A 24,859-nucleotide genomic window follows, 5' to 3' on the forward strand; every position below is an offset into this window, starting at 1 on the left:
TGGCTCAGGACCGCGATACCTTAAGTACTGCCTCTCTCCATATTAACTGACTTAGACCCTGCAATAGTCATTTAAGGCCCTTCTTCATGTGCCTCTTCCACTGAGGAAAGCTTCACTCTGTGGCCCCCACTTAAATGATGCAAACAAATGGATTTGCATATTTTCTCTCACTGATATATTTATTTATTTCCATTTATGAGTTGCCTAATAAAAATATGTTGCATTGTGCATCCTGCATCATTTTACTATTGTGAGTATTCAACCCAATTTTGCTGGTCACAGGGAAAGGTGAGGAACTTGCAAGGCACTGGAGGCTCTCCTGCATCCCATGGAGGTCTTCTTCAGATAACCCTCTGGCTTCTGAGATTTCAGTTGATCGTTGCTTCAGTGTCTGAAGAGTATCTTCACAGCCATGAGATGTAGTAGAAACTTGCTCAGAGAGAAGAAATCAATGTGCAAACCTGTGTTATTCCATCTTCATGAAGCGAATAGTGCTTCATGGATCACAAAAGCAGCATCCTGTCTCTTAAATACATATAACACAATTCTTACTAAAGTAACATCCACACCATCCACTTAAATGCTCCCCCCCCTACCAATTTAAGAGACAAAGTTTCCCCAAAGATTTCTGGGAACCAAAGTTTGTTAAAGGACGCTAAGAGTTGTAGGGAGACCCTTAATGATCTGTACTTCCCAGAATTCTTTGGGGGAGGCTGTGGTTCTTAAAGTGGTATATAGTGCTTTAAATTTGTGGTGTGGATGTGACCACAGGCTCTCTTTCATTATCTGAGGCTAAAAGAAACAACACAGTCACTGCAGGGGGAGACCTGGGACAGTCTTCAAGGAGCATGCTTAGGTTCTGCCACCCTGCAAATCAATTTAAACAAAAATTAATCTTTCAGGAGGAATTTGTTATGATGCAAATGTCCTTCATCCGTCTGTGTAGAGGAATGCACACACATACACACTCACACACACAGCGAGATGTTTCCCAAGAATCCCCTCTCTTTACTCCTTTAACAAATTCCGCTACAGGAAAAACAAGTTTGCTGACTTTGGATACACTGGGAAGATCAGTTGCGAAGTGGTGAAACATTGCATTTCTTCTTAAGTAACTTGATTTACTGTGCACATCAGGCAAAAGTCCGGGGTTGAGGCAAAGTTGGTTATTTCAAAGTCAGAAGAATGTGTATGGACTCAGACAAAAGGGCAAACTCTTACCAAAGAAACACAATTTCAATCCAGTTGTGAATTGTGATGATCAGAAGCAAAGATCTCAGACTAGTACAACTCTCCTCCCCATCAACACAACAACTACTGTACATAAAAAGGGGGGAAAACCCTGTACAAAAACATTTCATTCCTTTAGCATAATGCAGTAGAGCAAATAACAATACACTTAACATTTGATTTATACGATTGTCTTGGCAGGCAGAGAATTTGGAGACAAAAGGGGGGAAACTTTGGAAAAAACGCAACAGCAGCAAAAAATTTAAAATCTTTATACATACAGTTTAGACATCTACATAGAAAACAATCAGCTAGGAAATCTTATTGGTATTTTTAATAATAATAATAATTAATAATAACAACAACAATAATAATAATATGCATGTCACACAGGTTGAATGAGAATACAGGACACTCTTAGTTCATACCAGTCCTAACCACCATCAAAGGCAGACAAATAAGCTAAAATTAAGTCTGCAAGTGGCTGGTCCCCACATTTCCTGCAGATGGCTATTGAGAGTTGGCATTTCATTCCATTGTGCAAGGCTCTCATCTAGAATGTTGAGCAGGAGACTAATAATAATAGTAATAATAATGTGGAAATGCTGATATGGATTTTTTAAAAAACATAAGGAAAGCAAAAGCGTGGCAAAGCAGACTGCTGGCAAGCTATGGAGCAACAGATGGTGGCAGCCTTTTCCTTGGCCAACGTTTTATTTCATGCAAGGGTATGAGGATCTAAATTAAATAGCCAGGGTGCAATATAGAAACAGTAGGACAGTGTGGTTCTCTTGCTTCGACACAAATGACATAAAAGGCACAAGACAGCAAGAGAGCTGCAGTTGCAGTCTCCGAATGAGTGGCAGGGGGTGCTAATTCTCCACTGACTTACTCTATAAGAACTCAACATGGTACCCAGAAAAACACTTGCAAAAGCAATATGGTACCCAGAGAAACAAGGCCATAACATAGTATGGAGCGAAGTAGCCATCAAAGAAATTTGATGATTTCGAGTTTGTCTCAGTGCCAAAACAGACCATGATTTTAAACTGGCATCACTGGCAGGTGTGTGTGCATGTGTGTGTACTGGAGAGATTTTCGTTGGAGAGCCCTTTCCTTCCCTGCTGCAGTCACAATGAGACCCCCACCCTCACCCTAAAGATGCCATTAACATCAAAAGCAAAACTTCAACTTGCGGCAATGGAATCTGGTCTCCCAGACCCAACAGTTTTGGAACTATGGAGGGTAACCCCCCCCCCCCCGTGTTTTAGAGCACCAACAAAAATGCCTCCCTGCCCCCACCAGTTGATGTGATTGCAAGATCAGTGCCACATCCTGCCTGTTCCCTTGATTCTCTCTGAGAACAGCTTATGGGAAATGAAAGATTTTGGAGCTTACTTGTGCCTTAAGCTTCAACTCTGGAAGGTGAAGGGGCCAAGGGGAAAGGCCAATAGCTTTGTGGACTGATGGCAAAGGCTGAACATCCCAAAAGAAGGGACTGCAAAGGGAGTAAGTGGTGACTTTTCTCCTGTTGGAGTCAAGTCTTTCAGAAGAAAAATATAAAGATTTTCTTCTATGGTTTTTTTTTTTTTTAAAAAGAAGCAAACTTTAATGTTTTTCAAGAGCTTTCCAAATACTTAATTTTCAGAGGATATCATTTTTATCCTATTATAATATCAGAATATTTTATATAAACATGCACACTCAGCATTCCCACCTTTATGGGGAGCCCTAAAGTGCTGAGCCTCAACAAAGAATAAAACCACTTGTAATGAATAACACCAACAATTTCAATTAAAACAGGGTATATCTACTGGGTGTTTGCATTTGCATATAAGATTCCCCACTCCTCTAAAAAAAAAGTTTGTGTATTGACACAAGTTGGGAATAAAGAAACAATCTGTGCAACTGTTTTCTTTCTGATATTACACAGTCCTTAAGGCTGGTTTTGATATAACATTGTATATTCAGAGACTCCCACTGACTAGGGGGAAGGCAAGCTCATGTGTTGTATTAGGGCTTCACTGAGACATGAAATTAAGTGTTTCTGGGGAGGCAAGCAGATTCATCAGTGAGAAGATCGACCTTCGACCTCCTATCGCTTAGCATGACCAGCTCTATTGTTAGGAATTGAGATGGAAGCCCCAAGTGGCAAATGTTGGGACAGCTCCTGGCTATTCCTCCTAAGCATGCTGGGCATTCCCCATTAGTTAGTGTAAGCTACACAGTTTGTCCTAGCTGCACCAAACTACCATGCTGCTTCAGATGCAGTGGAGTACCAGCATTGAAGTAACATTCAGCTCCATCTTGCCATCTTGCTTTCCCCCTCCAGCAGAAACATGTCTAGGACTAGCCTTGGGAGGCCTTCCCATTGCTTTTCAAAACTCCCAACAAATCTGCACACCGGTAATTCTGTAGATGCACTGCAGTGGAGAATTAAAGTCCGGGACTGGAAAAAAATTAAATCCACCCACAACAGAAACAGTTAAGAAAGCGATGAAACAGGAAGCAAAAGCAAAAAATGAGTTTGAATTTGCTAAAGCTAGGACTGCAATTTGGTCCATTGTAGAGATGGTGTGTGAGAGCCATTTGGATCCAGGTGGACACCATCTCATCAAAGTTAAGAGTCTTTCCCCATCAACTCTCTCCTTACCTCTGTGATTACTACTCTGAGGCACTTAATAAAACTTTTCTTCACTAAGTAAGGACTATGCCATTAAGGGGCAGGGTAGAATTTGGTCCCCAAACCATGATGTACATATAAAGACCCCAGCTGATGGGGGTAATCAGAAAACACACACACACGATGTAATAAAAAATTGGAGGCAGTGTGCCTGGTTTTGTAGATAATCCTTGGCGTACATATCCACTTGGCCCCCACTACTTCTTTCTGATGGGTGCCTTTTAGCTCTAGGAAGAGACTCTTTGCTAGTGCAGCTCATTCTTCATGCTAATTCTGTAGTGTGGAAAATTATGTTGTATGATAAGAAGGTATGACCACAAGAGCAGGATCAGACTGAGGGCTCATTTCCCCTCCAACAATTGGGTCTGCCAAATTCCACCTTGAAACCCATAAGCGGGGGGTGGGGGGGTGGGGTGAAGGCAACAGCCACTCCCTGCCCCCATCAAACACAGATGTTTTGTTTTGAACAGTTTTCTCTGAGGTGACAAATTTCATTTGTTTCCACCACAGGCTCTCTTATGGAAGCATCACACTGTGTGAAAAAACCGAGATTTCACATTCAGCCTTGATGCTTTTTCTTCTGCAAGGGGAAAGGGAGGGGACAACTTGTGATGGCATGATCAACCCAGGGGGGAGGGCACCACGTGGGGCTGTTTCCTCCCCATGTTGGATGACTCTGTGCCCTGCCTGAGCCTCTGCCCCCTCAGGCACGTGGAAATTTCATCCTAATAAAAATGGGTCCTTCTGAAAAGGCTTCCAGGGACTCTAATGGAAATGATCATTGGACTTCCAAACTGATGTTGATCAGAGGATTACACAAACTGCACCTCCAGCTCCAACAGTCTAGTGTTTTGCAGAAACAGTATTATCTTGCAAGGACAAATTGCATCACAAAGAAGGAAAAACTGCCTACTAACACCAGTTTTGGCATTCGGCAAACCACCACAGCATTTGGAACTAGAATTTTCTATTCCCTCTACCCCATCAACCGTCCCCATATCTCAGAGATACAGCAAAACCGTGTATACCATTTATCTTCTTCACCTTCTCTCCCTTCTCTTCCTCAGGGGATGGCATTTAAATATCTCAGAGTGCTGCAGTGGCAGTCAAACGCCTCTTTCATTTTCATGACTGTTTAACATGTTAGAGCTATAGACTCAAGAGTGAAAACTACCAAGAAAGTGTGGCTCCAACATGCCTTATCTGAATGTGATCACCACATTCACCAGCAGGCCCCCACCACCCACTCACAGCTTAGCTGCCCCATGACACATCATTGTGCTCTCACTTTGATTTCAGCAGTTTATCTCCGAGACAGGTGAAGATTTCATAAGTCACAGATTGCAGAGAACATTATACAATGCTGCCTCTGTCATGTGGTTATGATGTGGCAATGATGGCAGATACTAATAGGTACTCATATATCATGGACAGTGATGATCTACCTTTGGCAGAAGACCAGAGGCAGTAGCTGTTTCCATCCAATGAGGGAGAGTCATTAAACAGAAAGCACAGAAAACAGGCAAAAAGAGGTGAGGAACAGGAGTGAAACAGTCCGCTTCCAGACTCTGGCCTTCAAGATCTAGGCAGGAAAATGGGGGCATTTTCTCTGAAGATTTGCAACATCAAAACGGCCTTGACACAGGGAACTAAAGGCTCGGCTTCAAGGATAAAGCTACTGTTTTGGATCTCAGACTAGCATATTGTATGTATGGGCATTATTTCGGCAAGTGGAGGTTAAGATTCATAGCGAAGTACAAAGACTGCTCGTGGAAATATATGATACAAATTGAAAGCATAATTGTAAGTCTTTATATAGTGCCTTTCATGCATTATCTTCTTGTAAATCATACAACAATCCTGAAGGCAGGGCAGTAGACCTGATATTGCAAATTGACTGGGGGCAGGGGTAAGCTTTAGACTAATATCTAGCTATTGAGTTTGTGGCTGAGGTGAGATCCGAAGGAGGGCTTCTCAGTCCTGAACTCCGTCTCCTAACCAATACACGGCAACTAGATTTTCTCTCTTTTAAAAGCCCTGCATATCTAATGAATACATAATATATCCAGGAATATGGCTATTCCTCAATAACAATCAGCTTGGAACACAAAAGCGGGGCATAAATTTATTGTATATTTAAAAGATAGCTGTACAAATTTAAGGACACTAGCAGGACTGAAGTAACTCCTACAATGTAGATGAAAAAAGTGAAAAGATAAAATACGTGAATGGATGTGATATGGGATACCAACTGAAGGGAGGGAGGGAAGTCACAAGCAGAGCTAAAATGGTTTTGTGTTGATTAAAGTATTGTAAGAAAGAATATGTAAAGAGAACAATAAAAATTTATTGGGGGAAAAAGGAACACAAAAGGGCAGCTAGGTGGGTGGGAGAAGCGTACACATGATTCCCCCTCCTCTCTCACTCTCTAAATGGTCTTTATAGGGAAGGACCCAATTGATTTTGATACCTCCATGGGTTAGTTGAGTGGATGAGGCTCAAGCAACTTACAGATGGTTAATACTCTGAGTAAATTACCTTAAGAAGAGAGGCAATACGGTAGAACATAATGAGAGCCCTGTTGGATGAGGCCAGGGGCCAATCTAGTCCAGCATCCTGTTCTCACAGTGGCTGACCAGATGCTCTGATGGGAAATCTTCAAGCAGCACCCAAGCACAAGAGCACCCTCCTCTCCTAGGGTTTCCAGCATCTGGTATTCAGAAGCAGAGCTGCCTCCAACCGTGAAGGCAGAGCACAGCCCTCATGGCTAATAGCCATGGATAGCCTTATCCTATCCTCTATTGAAGCCGTTTAGGTTGGCGGCCATCACTGCCTCCTGTGGGAGAAAACTCCATAGTTTAACAATGCACTGCATGAAGAAGGACTTTCTTTTTATATGTCAGTAGCTTTCTGAATCCACCAGCACTCAGTGGCTACATTAACAAATGTCCCTTGACCAGGAGATAAGGCTTCTGAGGCACTGCCAAGTTCTGGTAGATTCAGAAAGGGTTGATTCTACTGCACTGTCTCTGCAACATACATTCCAAGCATAACAACCAGCCCACTGGGAGTTTCTGGGGGCTTGTTCCCATTCTGTGATGTGGACAAATGTGGCTTCCCAGGTGCCTGGAATCGAGGCTCTTCCTGCCCTCAGTACAACCCACCTCTCTGAAATATGACTGTTATCACAGTGGGTGTGCAGAGCACAAGGTCTCATAAAAGGTATAATGGTTGGTTCCCAGCTCTCATTGTGGTGGGGGAATTTATTGTAGACTGCACCATTTCGGAAGGCAGGGTGGGGTGGGAAGGAGGTTCATTTGGGCTGAACACCCATGGATAGCAAAGAATTCCTTTGAGACAAAAGCAGAAGATGTGTGAAGGAACACAGTTCCAGCTTTGTCTTCCTTTAGCACCTACTTATCTGTCTTTTCTATTTTTCCCATCCCTGGTGTCAAAAGCCATTCAATCATGGGATCACCTGCTGAGGTCTGGAGTGTGGTACAGTCCCCACACAGGCTGACTACCTTGTTTGCAGTCTACTGTGGAGGCCAGTTCACAAACACTACTGGGGGCAATCCTTCGAAGAAGGATGTCGGGCCAAAAAGCAGGTGATGCAGAACATGATTTGGTTGGGAGCTCAGCTTACAGAGTCTATATGCACTATAGGTTCATGGATTGCACCTTGCCTGCACAGCCCAGCCAAGCAAGCTTTTCCTAGCAGACTGAACTGAATGACCAGCCACATACTGAATGACCTGCCCATTATGTCCAATGTTTGCAGCTCTAAATATCCTGATTGTGTCCCAGATCTGTTTTTTCCTTTGATTTTTATGATAGGCTTTACCCCATGTTATTCCACACCCAGCTCACCTTCCCCAGTTCAAAATTGGGGGAAAGCAGGTTGGAGAGAAACTTTTTTGTTTTGTCCACTCCTTATTTATCAGTATTGCATTATATCTATTCTACCTTTTCTCCAAGGAGCTCAAGGAGCCATTCACAGCAACCCTGTGAGATGGGTAAGGCTCGGAGACAGTGGCTGGCTCAAGGTCACATACAATGAGTTTTCATGGCTGATGTTAACACTGGCTTCCCAGATCCTAATCCACTTAATATCCCTCTATCTTATTCCATACTCTCGAAATAAAGATGCAGACGTGAAAAGGCGTGATTTCAACCATATGAAGTGGAAGGGAGGTGCGCTGAAATCGTGCAAGTTAAATCCAAGCAAGGCAGAGAGTTTAAAGGCACTCTTTGTGCCAGGTCTGCTTGGGGTTACCTGGCGTATAAAGAACTTTAAAGCTCTGCTTTGCTTGAGGTCTAAGGCCTGCTCAGTGTGCTTGTTCAGGGATCCTTGCATAAGATTTCGCAGTGCCATCTGAGTTCCTGCAAGATCTTGTACAAGCATCCTTAGCCTTCCAGAGCTTGCCTGCTGAGAGGGCCTTACCTGGCAGCTTCTAAGCTCTCCACCTTGTTTCCCAGGCAAGGCCCACTTGGCATGTGGGCTCTGGGAGTATTGGGGGGGGGGTTCTTCCTCTCCCTACCACTCACTTGCACCTCCAAGAGTTTGAGTATACTGATTTTCATATATACACAGAACCCTTGGAACTGAACCCCCACATATGAACACCTGAACAGGCCTTTCCCAAGAGGTAGGTGACACTGGAAGGGGGAGTCAAAGGTGAGTAAGCAGAAAGACATCAGCACATGACCCAACACAAAATCTCAGCTGGGGTTAAAGCAAAGTTTTTATTTTGGCAAATGCCTGGCTGCTTTCAGGAGCTTCTACAACACTGACCCCAGACCAAACCAGAAGAAATATGATGATTAGCTACCTTTGCAAGGGGATTAAGGAACCACTTTTCCTACGTAAAGATTACCCTGATCCAGGAAACTCCCAAGTATAACAGAAGCCTGTGCACATGTCGGCTGCTGCTCACAGGAAGAAGAGTATGCTCCTAGGAGACCAATCTTCATGCTTCCAAATGGAGATTCCTATGAAGACCCACATGTGGTAACAAGTTGCTAATCCTCCCCACCTGGACCCTCTCGCAGAGGGTTCTTGGGCACTCAACACAATTCTGCATGCAGAAAATCTGTTTCCACACATGGGTTGCAGATTCTGCATTGGAATGAATATCTCAGGTCCTTGTGCAAAGAGGAGGGAGGTTTTATCAACCTCAACTATTCTAGTCGAAACAATCTTGGAGAGAAATGCACATATCAATTCCTATGGAGCGGTCCTCTTTGAGGCCCAAATGCACTATTTCAAGTAAAGGTAAAGGGACCCCTGACCATTAGGTCCAGCCGTGACCGACTCTGGGGTTGCGGCACTCATCTCGCTTTATTGGCCGAGGGAGCCGGCGTACAGCTTCTGGGTCATGTGGCCAGCATGACTAAGCCGCTTCTGGCGAACCAGAGCAGCGCACAGAAACGCTGCTCTGTAAATTCTTTCTAGTAAAAGAATTATTCTAAATCTGGTCCTATATGAAATCTGCAAGTCGGAAGGGTGGCGACTTGGAGGATAATGAGTTATTAATGGAGAGAGATAAACTACATTTTACCAAACTGAAAGTATTAGTGAGTTGGACATCACCACCCACACTTTCAAGAGTTAAATCTGTTTTCCTATGCAATGGAACCCACTGAGGCAATGGCTGGAGAACACTATTCTGAAAACACTGGACTGCATATCTTGAGAGAAGCAATATCTGCCACAGGGACTGTTGAATTGGAGGAAGCAGAGAGGGATCCTTTTGACAGTGGGATGTATTTAGTAAAAGTAGGTGGCAAAAAAAGTTATCTGAAAAAGGCTGCTAGGAAAACCAAGTACGCTTTCCTACAATTTCAGAGTCAGATTCAAAAGAAAAAACATGATTCAGAATTTACCTTTTTTAGCCTCCTTGAGTGTTTCAGACTTTTGAGAATTTGGCTGATACAAAATTAACTCCCAAAGGATCTCACAGTGAGATTAAACTCCACTTTCAAGGCAAGATATCCAAGCATGGCTTTAGAATTTTGGTGGTGGAGAGGAGGGGGCTGGACTGAGGAATCTATTTTAAAAACTTTTAACACCTTCCTATGTGTAATCCATTGCTGTGCCAACAATCATAGCAGGGCAAACGAGTTATAGCGCTACAAGAATTCTCTCTGTAGGAGAGAGCCAAACAGAATCAACTTGAAAGGTGAAACTGTCCAATCAGGATTGTCCTTACGTGACCAGTCCTTGCCTACAATCGAAGAAGCTCGATTCCTCTTCGGGAAGGGCTGGGCTCAGGTACAGTGCCAGAGAATGCTGGTGGTGACAGTGTGTGCACCAGGGCACTGGGAGATTTGAAGGATGGCTTTACATGTGGGCCTCCATGGCTGGAGAACCGGGGAGAAGCTCTCCGTTCATAATGGTCTCTGAAACCAGCATCTTGTCTTTCCCAGAATCCAGCCGCTTCTTCCTGAGCTGTCTTTGATGGATCAGAGGAACAACAGACAGAACCAGACCCCCAATAATGGGAGGAACACCAGCAAAATAGAAGGCGAGGTGGTAATTCCCAAAATGTTCACCAAGAAATCCTACAAAACAGGAAAGAATGGTTTTATCACCAGCTTTTGCCAACCTGGTGCCTTCCGCCTGTTTTGGAATGCACTTGTGGCTGTGCCACTTGGACAGCGTTCCAAATTCCCCAGGTGCCAGGCACATTTTGGTACTGGTGCAGGTCCAATTGCGACTACATGGAGATTTCTGGGCTATAAGGCAAGAGCCCAGTATGAGTCTGCACACCCTTTATCAATTGCTTATGCCTCTGCAGGGAGAAGTCCTGTTGGATGTTCCAAAAACCATTTACTCTGATCAAGGTAACCCAGCCTGACAATTCACTTACCTGCAATTGGAGGACCCGCTGTCATTGGAATGGCCATAAGTCCCAGGAGATAACCAATGGCTTGAGATGCCTGCATGGGCCCAACCAGCTCGAAAGCAATGGGAGCCATGATGGTTATGAAGAGTCCATCACAAAGTCCAAGGAAAAGGCAGACAATAATGACCCCCCAAAACTCTTGGCACTGTGGGATCATCATGCACATTATACCCAAGAGTATAAAGGAGGCAACCTGAGGAGACAAAATACTGATGTCATTCAGGCAACAAACTTGGAGCGATTCCACCACACCCAAGGGGGTTAAGAGACTGAAAGGACTGTAAACTAGGAACGGCACCCAAGAGGAAGGATGGCTGATTTGTGTATTCTCAGGGCCCAGTGACTCTATCCTCATCAGTGGTCTGGGGGCCAGACAACTCACCCCTCTCACAGATGCTCCAGTTAAATATTAAAAGTATCACCCGTAGGAAGGGCTTAAATGCACAGAGCACCTGTACTCTGAAGGCAGGAGGTCACTGACTGGGCCATGAAGAAATGGACGGCCTTCCCAAAAGATTATTTGAAGAGGCGGACTGGAAGTGATCCTTCAATACTACAAATGCTGTAACAACTCAGAGATTTGCTGCCTACCTGTAGGTAAATCTTCTTCGGCCCATGGATGAGGTCACTTATTGGCCCTGAAGCCAAACGCCCAACCCCTGATGTAGCTCCAATGCAAAGCAGCAGAATCCATGCCCTTTCTGTTTCCTTGAACTCCTCTTCCACGTACTTCACCTGGGAAAGTGAGGAGATAGAGGGAACAAGGACATCAGGTGTGCATTTGTTACAGTGGGCTTCACCTGCAGGAGCTTGAAGCAAAAGCAACCCCTGGGACCTGCAGTGTGAATGGACCACAGCAGCAGAGACAATGTTTGGGTTAGCAGTGAATTATGGATTGAGGAGCTCCAATGACCTGCCACACTAGCAAGGTTGTCTGCTGCTCTGAATTCATTTTCCCCCACAGTCACCCTTGCTAAGCATTGTAACAATAGCACCTTCAATGATCAAGTTTTGACGTGGATCCTATCTTTCTATTTCATTCATAATGCCTGATGTTTGTTTTCTTCCTCTCCTTCACAGCACTGTCTGGGCCCTGGGGACCAGAAAGCTGTCAATCATGAGAATGGCTCCATGAAACAAAAGCACGTGCCACTCGCATTTTGGCTCTCCAGAGAGATCTAGTTTGGCACCATGACTGGAACAGCCTTGCATACAATCCTTTGTCTTATACTGGGCCTTAAGGAACTGGAAGCTGAAGTCTAGCCTAAGGGGACTTTTGGAACCAGAGACCCTTGAAGCAGCTCCACATGGTGACTCACCTACCTCACAGTCATAATTTGATGTTCCTATCACAGCAGCTGGCCTTATTGCCAGACTTCTGGGTGGGGTGGAGAGATTTAAAAGAAGGAAAATTGGGTTAATGTGAGTGATTTGGGGGCTAGGGAGGATATTGTTACTGTTACTATTTATTGCATTTATATCCACCTTTCCTTCCAAGGAATTCAAAGCAGCTTACATAGTTCTCCCCCTCATTTCAACAACAACCCTGTGAGGTAGGTTAGGCTGAGGTACAATGACTGGTCCAAGGTCACCCAGTGAGATTCATGGCTGTGTGGGGATTCAAACCCTGGTCTCCCAGGTCCTAGCCCAACGCTCTTGGTGTTGAGTTTTTATTTTTATCTGCTAGTCAGTAGGTTGGAGTTTGTTTTGTTTACTGTTCGCATGCTGCCAAAGTATTCTGTCACTGTTATGGGGGACGCTGGTGCTGTTGTTGCTTGTTCTTCTTTTCCTAATACGTTGTATAAGTTTAGCAAGCAAACAAATGGGTAAGATGATATCTGCTTTGTGACTTACAGCATCTCATGTCACTCAGCACTAGGCAAAGAGAACTGTTTTCCTTCACTTTAACTACAGTGCTGGATCCATTGATGAGGCAGCAGAATGCTCTCAAGATGCTGAGTTCCAGGATAGCTCTTATGTTTCCAACTTGGCTGACTTTCAATGAACTATTTTTGGTGGCTTGTAATAACAGCGAAGTCTCTCAAGCACTGGCATGCAATAAGGAATCTGTGAAACCCGCAATCATTATTATGAAATTTACCTCAGTGGCAATGTACCAATTTTACAGTCTCACCAGGTAGGAGGAAAGTCAGCCAATCAGAATTAGTCTCATAATATTCCCTCCTGCTCAGATTGGCTGTGTTCCTGTGGAGCTTCTTCATCAAAAACTAATCACACTGGTTTCTGAACAACCTTCACTGTCCCTCACTCCCTTATATCAACCTTTCCCAACCCCCAACTGTCTCCTCCTCCTCTCACCAGATGCATGTAAGGTACAAAGTACCCCAGAACGGCAGTTGCAATCCCGAAAGCCCAGATCCGGTAGGTCTTTTTCCTGAAGACCCTCAGGCTGAAATACTTCCGCATCTGCGATGCACATTGCTGCCGCCAGCTCCGGCTGTCTAGCTTCACGTGCTCCACATCGTGGGGGTCAGAGGTCGAAGGGAACATGGGACGGAAAGTTAGGGACAAGAAGATCTGGACGAGCATAAAGGCGCTGAGAACTTGGAAAGTGTGGGCCAGCCCAATGGCCCTGCCAACAATCTTCAAGAGGAAAGGCAGGCCCATGGAGAAGACGCAGCTGCCAGCCGTCACCAGGCCATTAGCCAAGCCTAGGCGCCGCTTGAAGTAGTGACCAAGGATGACCAGAGAGGGCTGGAAGGCAAAGGAGCTGCCACAGCCGAAGAGGACTCCATAAGTAAAATAACGGACTTCAAGAGACCTGTTGGAAACAAATAAACACCAGTTACTTTCCATCATCACCATTGTCATTGTCATGTCATTGTTCTTACACCATCTGATGAAGCCTATTTTATTCCAACAGGCCTTTGGGAAATGACTGTTATTTTTTAAAGAAAGGGCTTTCAATAGTGCTGTGCTGTTTTTATTATCTGTTTTCTAATATGTTTGATTTTTATATTGTTTTAATCCTGTTAGGGTTCAATTATCTTTTAATGATTATCCTTTATATGTTTTCAGCTTTTTTGTAATTTATCTGTGTTGTCTGAATTTGTGTAAGCTGCCTTGAGTTTGGGGAAAAGGAGGTATATTAGCAGCAGCAGCAGCAGCAACAACAACAACAACAACAATATGTGTCTTCAGCATTCGTTGAAAGCTCTACAATGAGGGTTTCAGATGCACCTCAGGTATGTGGGGAGTTTAACAACTTAGATTTAGTAAACTAAATCAAAGTAAAAGTAACACAGTGAAAATTAGATAAGCACATTAAAACCAGATTCAGGGATACAGTATCATAAAAGGGCTCTTCTCAAATATACTATCCCGACCTAAGCTGAACACACACCCTAAAGGAAAGAAGATCAACTCATCCAGCCAATGATGTTACTCAAATGCCCAGGGGAGCAAAAATCTATTTGTCTGGTGCTGTAAAGATGAGGAAGTTGGCACCAGGCAGGGCTCCCTTAGGAGAAGATTCTATAGACCGGGGTAGCTGTGGTGGTGCTACTACAGAAGTTACTACTACCACCACTACTACAACTACAAAGTTTATCTCTGACATCAGACACATCCTGCTCTGGTCTACAGAGCCTTCCTCTTTTATGTAGACATATCTGCACTACAGCACTGGGAGTTATAGTCTGGTAAACTGCTGTGTTGAGAATCCCTAATCTCTAATCATTGCCCCCAACCCAGCCCTTGATGCAGAACTACAGTGGTACCTCGGGTTACAGACGCTTCAGGTTACAGACGCTTCAGGTTACAGACTCCGCTAACCCAGAAATAATACCTCGGGTTAAGAACTGTGCTTCAGGATGAGAACAGAAATTGTGCTCCGGCGGCACAACAGCAGCGGGAGGCCCCATTAGCTGAAGTGATTCTTCAGGTTAAGAACAGTTGCAGGTTAAGAATGGACCTCCAGAACGAATTAAGTTCTTAACCCGAGGTACCACTGTACAGATACCAAGATTACCTGCGGAGAAGGAATGGCTATTCAATCAGCTTGCAGTGCAGGAATGGAGCAGGGCAACGGCAGCCCTGCTTGCAGGCATCTCAGAGGCTTCTGGTTAGCCACTCTGGGAGTAATCTCTACCAGCATCACTCCAATACTTTCCAACTACTAAGACTTTTTCTTTCTTTCTTTTTAAAAAAGTAATAACAAGATGGCTGCCAGAAGGCGATGCCATTCATTTCAGAAGGAGAATCATACAGCTTCATCCACTCTGCATTTCAGCAGAAAGTTCAACAAAGCTCTGTCTGTTGAGCCTTGTAATGTACTGTGGAAGGAAATTGACTTAAAACAACAACTTATTCTTTTCTAAAAACAGAACATTCATAAATTGCTCCTAATAAGGCAGGTATAGGTGGTCCTGCCCACAAGAAATGAGGCAAGAGGAAATTAAGAAAACATTTATGAGGGTATCATTTATTCCATGACATGCCTTTCTCCTTGGCTACTCAAGCACAAAGAGACACACAATTTCTACCTGATGCTATTCAAAGGCTGTCCTGAAAGCCAATTTTCAGTTCTTCCAGAACCACATCAGAGACACCTTGGGAGAAGCACAACATCACAGCCACTAACAGCTTCAGCGCTCAGCTACTTCAAAGGCGAAACTCTTCTCTGTACTATAAAAATGCAAACTGTACTGTGCCAATGTGCAGAGATGGAGAACAGATCCCAGAACAGATTAAGATCTCCACTCACTTCTTCCCTCACAGCTCAGCTTTCAAAAATGAAAGTTTTCAAGGATAGCTGAAATGAAGTCAACGCCCCACATCAGAATCAAGCAAAGCACAGATTTTAGGCTCCTTGGGAAAGATGCCTTCCATGCCTCTCCTCCTTCAGTGAATCTACCTCCTCATTGCAGCAGGTTCTTAGCAGACCTCCTGCTGGGGTGCAGGTACTTGGCAGATTCTCAAATATTCTGTGCAACCCTCGGCAAAATTCGGTGCAGTCCATGATCTATCGGCCCTTTTGGAAAGTGTCTTCAAGTAAATGATTTTGCTTAGTTTTCTTGAGATGACAAAGCCACAGCCCATGGTAGCTAAGCCTAATTTGCCATCTCAGAACATGATCTGAAACCTCTGACAAAGCAGCACAAGTCTGTTGACCATGGGGTATGTGTTTTCTTTTTCTTATTACCTGCCCTTCCCAGGCTGAGTCACAGTAATTAAGGTACAACAAAATTATGCATTATTAAAAACAGCTTAAAACAACTTAAAATTACATAAATAAGTTGGTCCCTAAAAAGATGTATCTCAAGTGTCAAAAGTCTGAGTAAAGAGATGTGTCTTCAGCATCGTCCGGAAGCTGTATAATGAGGGGGACAGATGCACCTTCATGAGAAAGGAGTTCCACAGTTGAAGAGCTACCATGGAAAATGCACTCTACTGTGTCACAAAACACAGAGCCTCCAAGTGTTCCTATTTTCCAGGGACAGTCCCAGATTTACAGAAGATGCCCCGCTTCTGATTTGATCCCAGAATGTCCCGTTTTCCCTTAGGGCGTCCCTATTTTCACTGGAAAAATGTGAGAGGGTTTGGAGTTATGCAACCCCTGATCCAAGGAAATAAGTAACTTATACAACCTTTAGAAGATACCTGAAGGCAACCCTGCATAGGGCAGTTTGTTTATGTTTATTTTTTTATCATGCTTTTATATATGTTGGAAGTCGCCCAGAGTGGCTGGGGCAACCCAGTCAGATGGGTGGGGTATAATAATAGTAACAACAACAACACGTCCCTATTTTCATTGGAGAAATGTTGGAGGGTATGCAAACACATTCAAGCTTCTGAGGGTGGAGGAACTACCAAGAATTGGGGGAGTATTGTACAGAAAGTGGTACTGCACGCTGAGGTGTCATCTTACTCCATGTCATCCATTTATAACTCCATGCCATCTCAAAGAGTATCAGGTAACAGGTATTATAGCTGAGTTGCAACACACATAAATAATAGGTCCAATTCTTAGCACCTTTAGTTACAAAAAGACCACCACTCATGTGACAGGGCTGAAACAGACCCTTCTAGAGGCACTGGAGAACTGCTGTCAATCAGGACCAGACAATACTTGACTAGATGAACTGAATTGGTATAAGGAAACTTTCTGTGTTAAAAATTAACCCCCACTTTCAAGGATGTTTGGCCTGCAAATGTTCTGGGCCAGTCATACTGCCTCGTAGCCAAACAGTACACATTCTAAAACTTCCCAGTAAATAAATAAAAAATTCTGAGGGGGGTTTTTTGGCCCACTTTTGTCATGCTGCAATCCCTCTTGATAGCAATAATGTGGTAGCATTGGGGAAGCATTGCAGAACAAGTAGTAAAGCGGAACAAATCCACCATTAATGCACTATTGTGTCAAGAACATGTTGCAGAAGGCAGCTGCAGTAACGACAGCAGTGTGGAGGAGTCCTCTGCCTTGCCCTCATGATTAGATTATCTCTCCAATGTCACTATACAGTCGTACCTTGGAAGTCGAATGGAATCTGATCCGTAAGTCCATTCGACTTCCAAAGCATGGCTTCTGATTGGCTGCAGGAAGCTCCTGCAGTCAATCGGAAGCTGTGGAAGTCCCATCGGATGTTTGGCTTCCGAAAGAAAGCTTGAAAACCAGAACAGTCACTTCGGGTTTCAATCGTTCGGGAGCCAAAACGTTTGAGAACTAGGCTGTTCGAAAACCAAGGTACGACTGTACTTTTAAGGCTTTAGTTGGGCAATATCTTGCCTGGTTTCTCTTCTGGAGCTGAATACTGGGTGGGATCTAGCCAAAGATGTGGCATTTTAATCTTAATGATTTCAGTGGGACACTTTAAACATGTCTTTAGTTTTTTATTCTCCTTTTTTTAAAAAAAATACCACTTGTTTACAATAAGTGCTTAGCTCTCTTGCTTGAAGTGAGTGGAGTTGAAAATGAAATCTGAATTTAATACAAGCCAATACAATGAAGTCAACATTTACATAATCTCTTAACAGTGCCTAATTATGGCTGGATTGTATCCAGAGATTTTAAGATACTTTACAATGTTACATAAAAGTGGTATTCCCACCCCCAACCTCAAGTCATAACAACATGATTTATTTCCCTTATTTTCCAGCAGTTTATGGCGTTGTGTTTTTTAAACTTGAGGATTCTGGTCATAGCCTATAATTTGAAGCTTGGCTGGAGGAGTTACAGGTTATAAAGGACAAATGGAATGGAATTCTTGGCCGCCCAACGATGCTTCAAAGATAGAGGAAGACTGAATGGTTTCAATTGTGCTGGCCTGTAAATCTGTTGAAAATCTAACCTGCAACTTGCAGCAAGCATGAAAGCCTCAGACATTTTGAAACCCTAAAAATAAACAGAAAAAGAACTCTGTGTTTTGGTCGGAACAGCACATTGCTGAGGGGAAAATAAGTATTTTATGGCAAGAATGCATTCTTCGCTAAAAACCCATTTAATATCCTGATGTTTCCTTTTAGTATGCATAGCCAAGCAAAGCTTGCAAGGGCCATTTGTCATTGTGTTCTGGCTTACATAAAAACATGAACCTCCTCTGTTTTTTTATGTTAATGCTGTGTTTAGCAGTTATTAATGACTTTAGTGTGGCAGAAAAAAAATATTCTTTTGAAAGCTGAAGGATGTGGCCATCTGGGCTATAGTTCAGAGAAGATGGTCTATTTCCAAGTAGGCAGATGGCTATTATTGGCAATTCAGGTTTTCTCCGGATTGACATTTGCTCTGATTGAGCACTGAAGAGCAGGTTTTCCCTAGGAAAGGAGCGGGGAAGGAGGAAACCACTTGGACCCCTGCTTTCTGGGCAGAGGATAAGTCAAGTGTGGACAATCCCTGAAAGGACCCAAGAGGCTTTCAGAAGATGCTGATCCTGCTTCAGCCGAACTTGTTGTTGGGCCCAAGTCCCTCTAGAATTGAACTGGCACTAAAAGCTTAAACCAGGGTAACCACCGTGATGGTCCTCTCTAAATGTTTTGGACTACCACAGTCAACATCTTCAACCAGCATGGATGGTCAATGGCCAAGGACAATGAGAGTTATAGGCCACAACATCTTAAGAGCAGCACCACAGTGGTTAAAATGCTCTAAAAGACATGGGAAAAGTTTTATGTCACTAAACATTTGAACATAGGTGGCTGAATGCTTGTAAATTTCAAAGCAAAACAAGGCTGACTGAAAGTTTCTGCATACTCAGAGTACTCCCTAGGCAGGCAGATTTAATTTTATATAGTAAGAGAATATTACTTGGAGACAAGATTACTGCAATGTGTTTTAAGTGGGGCTTCCCTTGTGCTTGATCTAGAAGCTGCAGTTAGTGCAGAATGCTGCAGCACAACATAAAAGAAAGGCAACTCCTCACTGCATGAAGAGGGAACTTCTGGGTTCAGACTGAATGTCAATGACAGGAAGTTCTGTTCTTGCTGCTGCCTTTGATTTGGGGGAGATGGGATTCATATGACTTGCCCAACCGCTTCGTTAAAATCCTGGACTCACGTATGAGCTAAGAATGGAATAGCAGAACCAGACCCTGTAGAAGTAATCATCTCCTACATCAATGCAAGCTATTGCAACAAACTTTGCTACCTTCCTTGTTGGGACACATAATACTTATATTGAAAATAATGGGGCCACTTTATTTGATGTGCATTGCCTCTCCTTTCTTGTTACCTTATCTCCTATTAGGTATACTATTTTATTTACTTCCAGGATTTTATCCTTTTTTCCTATTTGTTCTACATTTTGAATCTTCTATTGCATTATGTGAAAAACCAATAAAATTAAAGTTAATGGACATGACTGACTAGGTTTATCCATTTCAGTGGGTTTGCTCTGAATAGGACTTCATTGAAACAACCAAAGGGTTTACAGTTAGGCGGGCTGTGCAAGCCTAAGAATTGCGTTTATGGCTGAAGGACACTGAGAGTCAGCTGGGGTCGGGTAAATGAGGAGAAGGGGAAGAGAGAACTAGGCTGGCTGAGCCTAATAATACCCTGGGGTTGAGCAGTAGGGTTGTGAAGGGAATGTGTATGTGATGAGGTTGAAATATATCCTTTCCTCTTGCATCTTAGTAGCAACAATAAACCCAAATATCAGGCAGACAGCTTGGATCCTGAGCCATTTTGCACTATACTGCACAGCACCAAGGGTGGATGGGGCGCAGGAGGAGGTTGGATGAGGTGGAGAAGAGGGGAAAGGTGCCCTTTGCAAGTCTCTAAAATAACTAGAAGGCTCTATGTTTCAGGCTGGCTAGAGCCAGGTACACAGGACAATATTTTCTCCTGGGCCCTCAACTTGCACCCCTACTTAGGCTGAGTTTCCTGAATGTGCAACATTCTGCAAATGCATGCCGCTCTGAAGGGTGTCAACAGAATCAGGCACTTCAGATGGTTGCTTGTATGCATGGGATGGACCATCTAAGATGAATGCCACAAACTGGCTTTTTCTAGCATTATCCCATAAGAAACAGCTGCTGGATTGGGCCAATGGCTCATCTAGCCCCAACACTGTACTCACAGTGGCTAACCAGATTCTTGTGGGAAACCCGCAAGCAGGACCCAAGCACACGGGCACTCTCCTGTCCTGTGGTTCCCAGAAACCGGTATTCAGAAGGATACTGCCTCCAACCATGGAAGGCAGAGCATAGCCCTGTTTGGGGAAGTTTTTAATATTTGAAGTTTTATTCTGTTTTTAATGTTCTGTTGAAAGCTGTCCAGAGTGGCTGGGGAAACCCAGCCAGATGGGCAGGGTAGAAATAATAAATTCTTATTCTTATAACCCTCGTGGCTAGTTGCCATTATGCTCCATTAAAGTGGACCTCTGCATTGCAAGTGGACCTCTGCAGCTGATCTAAAGTGACAATCAGGAAGAGAAAAACACAGTGCACAGGTCCTTCTTCTTCTTCTTCTTCTTCTTCTTCTTCTTCTTCTTCTTCTTCTTCGCTAAAACACCAATTGCCTTGGTTTGGTAACAGAATATAAGAAGAGCCCTAAAGCACAATTCACACCAGACATTAATGCTGGACAGTGATGCAGGATCAAAGTTCTGAAGACTTACTTGGTGAAGGAGCTGGAGAAGAGCCCTATGAAAGCGATGGCTGCTCCCGAGGCAGCCGTCGTCCTGCAGCCGATCCGGTCGGTGAAGATGCTCACGATAGGAGAGCAGAAGAATATCATCCCCATGCCCAAGGATCCAACCCAGGCTGCAGATGGGAAAAGAGAGATGGGAGGAGAGGAAGGTGAGAACGGCACCTGATAAAAGCAAGATCCAGTTGGGCATCAATGGCGGTAAAGAAGCCAAGGTGCAGTTAAGTCCTTTTAGACTCCAGACCAGTGATGGGTAACATTTTTTTCCTCCCAAGGGTCACTTTCCCTTGTGGGCAGCCTTCCCAGAAGTGGGCGGGGCCAGGCACAAAACTGCAGGAAAAGCAGTAAATGCTACCTTTCTGCAGGAGGCTTTCTACACACAAACTCCTCTCTATCCTTCATCCAGACAAGCAAGAGGCATTAGTATCAGGCGGTAGTTCATGTTCTGAGGACTTCAAGACTGGATTATTGCAATGTGCTCCTCATGGGGCTTCCCTTGCACTTGGACCTAGAAGCTGCGGCTAGTGCGGAATGCTGCAGCACGATTGCTGACAGGAGTGAGACCTTGCCAGCATATAACACCTGTGCTCAGAGACTTGTGCTGGTTGCCAATTTTCTGCCTGGCCAAGTTCAAAACGTTAACTAAAAGTATACAAATCCCTTCACAACTTGGAACCAGCTTCCCTGAGATGCCTTATCCCATATATGCCCAGTTGACCACTTCGACTCATAAAACTGGCCCTGGTCTAAGTGCCACATATTAACCAATCCGTATTTGTAAGAACTCAATATTTTAATGTGGCAGCACTCATGTTTTAGCTTATCATTGATTTTAATTATTATTTTTTATGTATTAAATAGCTGTTTTTGACTGCTTTTACGGGAAAAAATATTGTTTTGTTATTTTCATAAATCGCTTTGAGTTTTTTGAGCTGTTTATTTTTTTTACAATCAAGCTGCAAATAAATTTTATGAAATAAATCAATATTAACAGAGTTAAAGATTTCAGCCATGCAAAAACAATCAAGGTGTGAAGAAGGACCAGTGACAGGTGTGATGTCAGGAGAGTTCCAAAAGCCAATAGATTCAAATGACAAGAAACAAAATTCTTTTTTTCCAAATAATTTTTTGGGGAAACTTTTCCATCATACAATGCAATAAAAAACATATTAATCTAAAAAAAGAAGAAGAAAAAGAGTGAAGAAAATTCAAAGCCCTCTCTGAAAGGTAGATCTTAATCCTTGTCTCACACAGAAGGGGGTGGACCCAACTGGTTAGAGTGTGATGCTGATAATGCCAAGGTTGCAGGTTCGATCCCCGCATGGGACAGTTACATATTCTTGCCTTTCAGAGGGTTGGACCCGATGATCCTCAGGGTCCCTTCCAGCTCTACAACTCTATGATTCTATAATCCTATGACCCTCCTAGCTCTCACCTGGGAGCTTCCCTTTCTTCTCCCAGCCTCCCACTCTGGGAGATGTTCCCTTCCCTGCCTCTCGCACAGGGTCCTTCATCAACCAGCCATCACCTTCATGTGCATACAATCCTTTCAATGACCCAGAGTAGAGGACACACACCCACACCCACACACCCACACCCACACACAGCAAGGGGAACAAAAGAAAGAGAAGAAAGATAAAAGTAATAAAAGAATGAAAACAGAAAAAAGCAAAAATCAAAAATCAAAAGAAAAAGGGCTTCTGATTCTCTGTTTGTCAGATACATATAAAAAGATTATTCAAAGTATTCCAATTATTCACTCCACGATGACATCCAGCTGTTCCTCCACCTTTTAGGTGATATTTTCCCAACCTTCAGACCCAAACATCTCAAGTCCATTCATTTTCCTTTCCACACAAAATATGGGTTCCTCAATTGTTATTATCAATTTACATCAACAAGAATCACCCTCCAGTCCAGCACAAGAACTTTACCTCCAATAACTTCAACAACCATTCCTCCATGTTGAGAAGCAATAAACCCTTCACCTTTATTCACACAAGAGCACCTGTGTGAAGATCCTCACAATTTTATCATCAATTGCCACCAACTTTAACATTTTGCTCTCCCTGTTCTGGCAGTCCTTTATCAATAATATTCTCTAAAAGTTCTGTGTTTTCCTTAACCTCATTTTCCATCTCATCTTTCTCTGGTCTATTTTCATTCACTATCTTATCCATCTCAGCTCTGATCTCTTTTAGCTGCTCATGCAATAGCTGCTACACAATGCCAACAGATGACCCTCAGGATCTCCTTCCAATCTTACAGTTCTATGATTCTATGAAATTTCCCTTCTCCACCTCTCTGTTGCTGTTTCTTTCTACCAGAACTACCTGTAAAATTCAGTTTTAAAGCCTGCATGTTGCATTTTTTGTTCCCCTTAAAACCTATATTATGCCTCCTGTGTGAGATATTTTCTCCAGGTGTCCAAAGAAACAGGTTTCTACTTTCATCACTTGGCTGATGGGGTGCTACCTTTGGATATGCTGCCTTGCCTAATAGCTCAGCCTTCCCATCATGGTGCCCTCTAGGTGCTGCTGCACTACAACTCCCAGGCTGGGGCTGGGACTAACAGGAGACGGAATCCAAAAACATCTGGAAGGTCACAGGTTGGCAGAGGCTGAACTAGATCAACACACCTAACATCTGAAACAAAAAAGTACTATTAAATCAATTGAAGAAGGGGTCTGTCCATGCAGCCTCTGGATGGTCTTGTTGTTCTGTAGTTATGAGTTTCCGTTTGTACTGCATGAATTCAGCAAATGACTTGGTCTCCCAGTACAGCCAGTCCTCATCGCGCCTCAAGATATTCAGAGAACAGCAAGTGCCCAATTAAGAAGGAAGCTAAGATGTCCAGAGTGCTTTCTTCAACCCAACCTTTTCCCAGACACTCAGCACAAAGAAACCTTCCATTGTGAGAGCAGATTATCTTTCAAATTAATTATATTTTCCCTCCCCAAACCAATTTAGCCAAAGGCTTTCCTGTAATAGATTGAAAGCTTTAAAAAAGGACAATAATTGAGACACAGCAGGGGGTCCCTGGGATCGACTTCACTCCAACTGGGCTCCTGTTTGGGCTGGGTAAAATACAACCGGAGAAAGGGCAGACGGGAGGCAAACCTTTACTGCAAGTGGCTCTTTTGGATACAAACAGGGCACACAGTGTAATCAAGTACTCCTAATAGGATTACGTGGCTCACTTCCAAAATACTACAAATAATAGATATATATGAAAAGGTGCAGTTGTGGGGTAGGTGGGGGTGAGGCTGGAAAAAGCAAGCTGGAGCCCACTTATTAAATTGGATACTTCCAAAAAATGTTCCTGCCTATTGAAACTGCAGCAGTAAAATGTTATATGGTCTCTGTATGGTTTGAAATTCATCCTGTGATGTGGTTGTTAAGGGGGAATTTAGTCCAAGAAACACTGACACAAAAGCTTCTTGAGATATTAAGTTTAATGGACCAGATTCAGAATGCAATTAAGAAGGATTTACACATGAAGAGTTGGACTGAAATTTGGTCACATGGGAGAAGATCCAAAAAAGCATGCACACAAAACCCATTGACCTGGAGTTCAGAAAGTTTTGCTTTCCCCCCCTTCCCTTAAGGGGGGGGGGAGAGAAAGGCTGTAGAAGAACTGTTCCTAATCTGGTGATCTCCAGATGTTTCAGGCTGGGGCTGATGGGAGTTATAGTATAAAACAACTGTAGGGCACCAGATTGGGGTGGCTGTTCTGAAACAGTAGTCTTCAGCTTCTTCAGACCTTTAACTTCTAACCCAAACAAGCATTTCAGAATCTATAGCTTCATTTTTTACTGTGTATTTGTAGTGTTGCTGTTAAAATCAGTCTATGACTGGGTAATGGGTCCCAACCCACCTGCTGAAGACCACTGGTCTATGGCCTCCAATTTGTAGAAGTTGTATTTGCTGGCTGAAA

General features: G+C 43.5%; 1 protein-coding gene across 1 annotated transcript in view; it reads right to left on the reverse strand.

The window, feature by feature from the left end:
* Positions 1–1,217: 1,217 nt before the first annotated feature.
* Positions 1,218–24,859, reverse strand: part of SLC16A2 (solute carrier family 16 member 2) — a 102,504-nt gene continuing 78,862 nt past the window's right edge. Inside the window, exons 2-6 of the mRNA XM_083423809.1 lie at positions 20,894–21,038; positions 13,141–13,603; positions 11,413–11,556; positions 10,786–11,014; positions 1,218–10,477 (exon numbers count right to left, since the gene is read on the reverse strand). Of these exons, the coding sequence (XP_083279935.1) occupies positions 10,257–10,477; positions 10,786–11,014; positions 11,413–11,556; positions 13,141–13,603; positions 20,894–21,038 (1,202 nt within the window). The 3' untranslated portion in view covers positions 1,218–10,256. The remainder of the gene's footprint in view (positions 10,478–10,785; positions 11,015–11,412; positions 11,557–13,140; positions 13,604–20,893; positions 21,039–24,859) is intronic.

Source organism: Podarcis tiliguerta (genome assembly GCF_965153285.1).
Source record: "Podarcis tiliguerta genome assembly, chromosome: Z".
Taxonomy (NCBI): domain Eukaryota; kingdom Metazoa; phylum Chordata; class Lepidosauria; order Squamata; family Lacertidae; genus Podarcis; species Podarcis tiliguerta.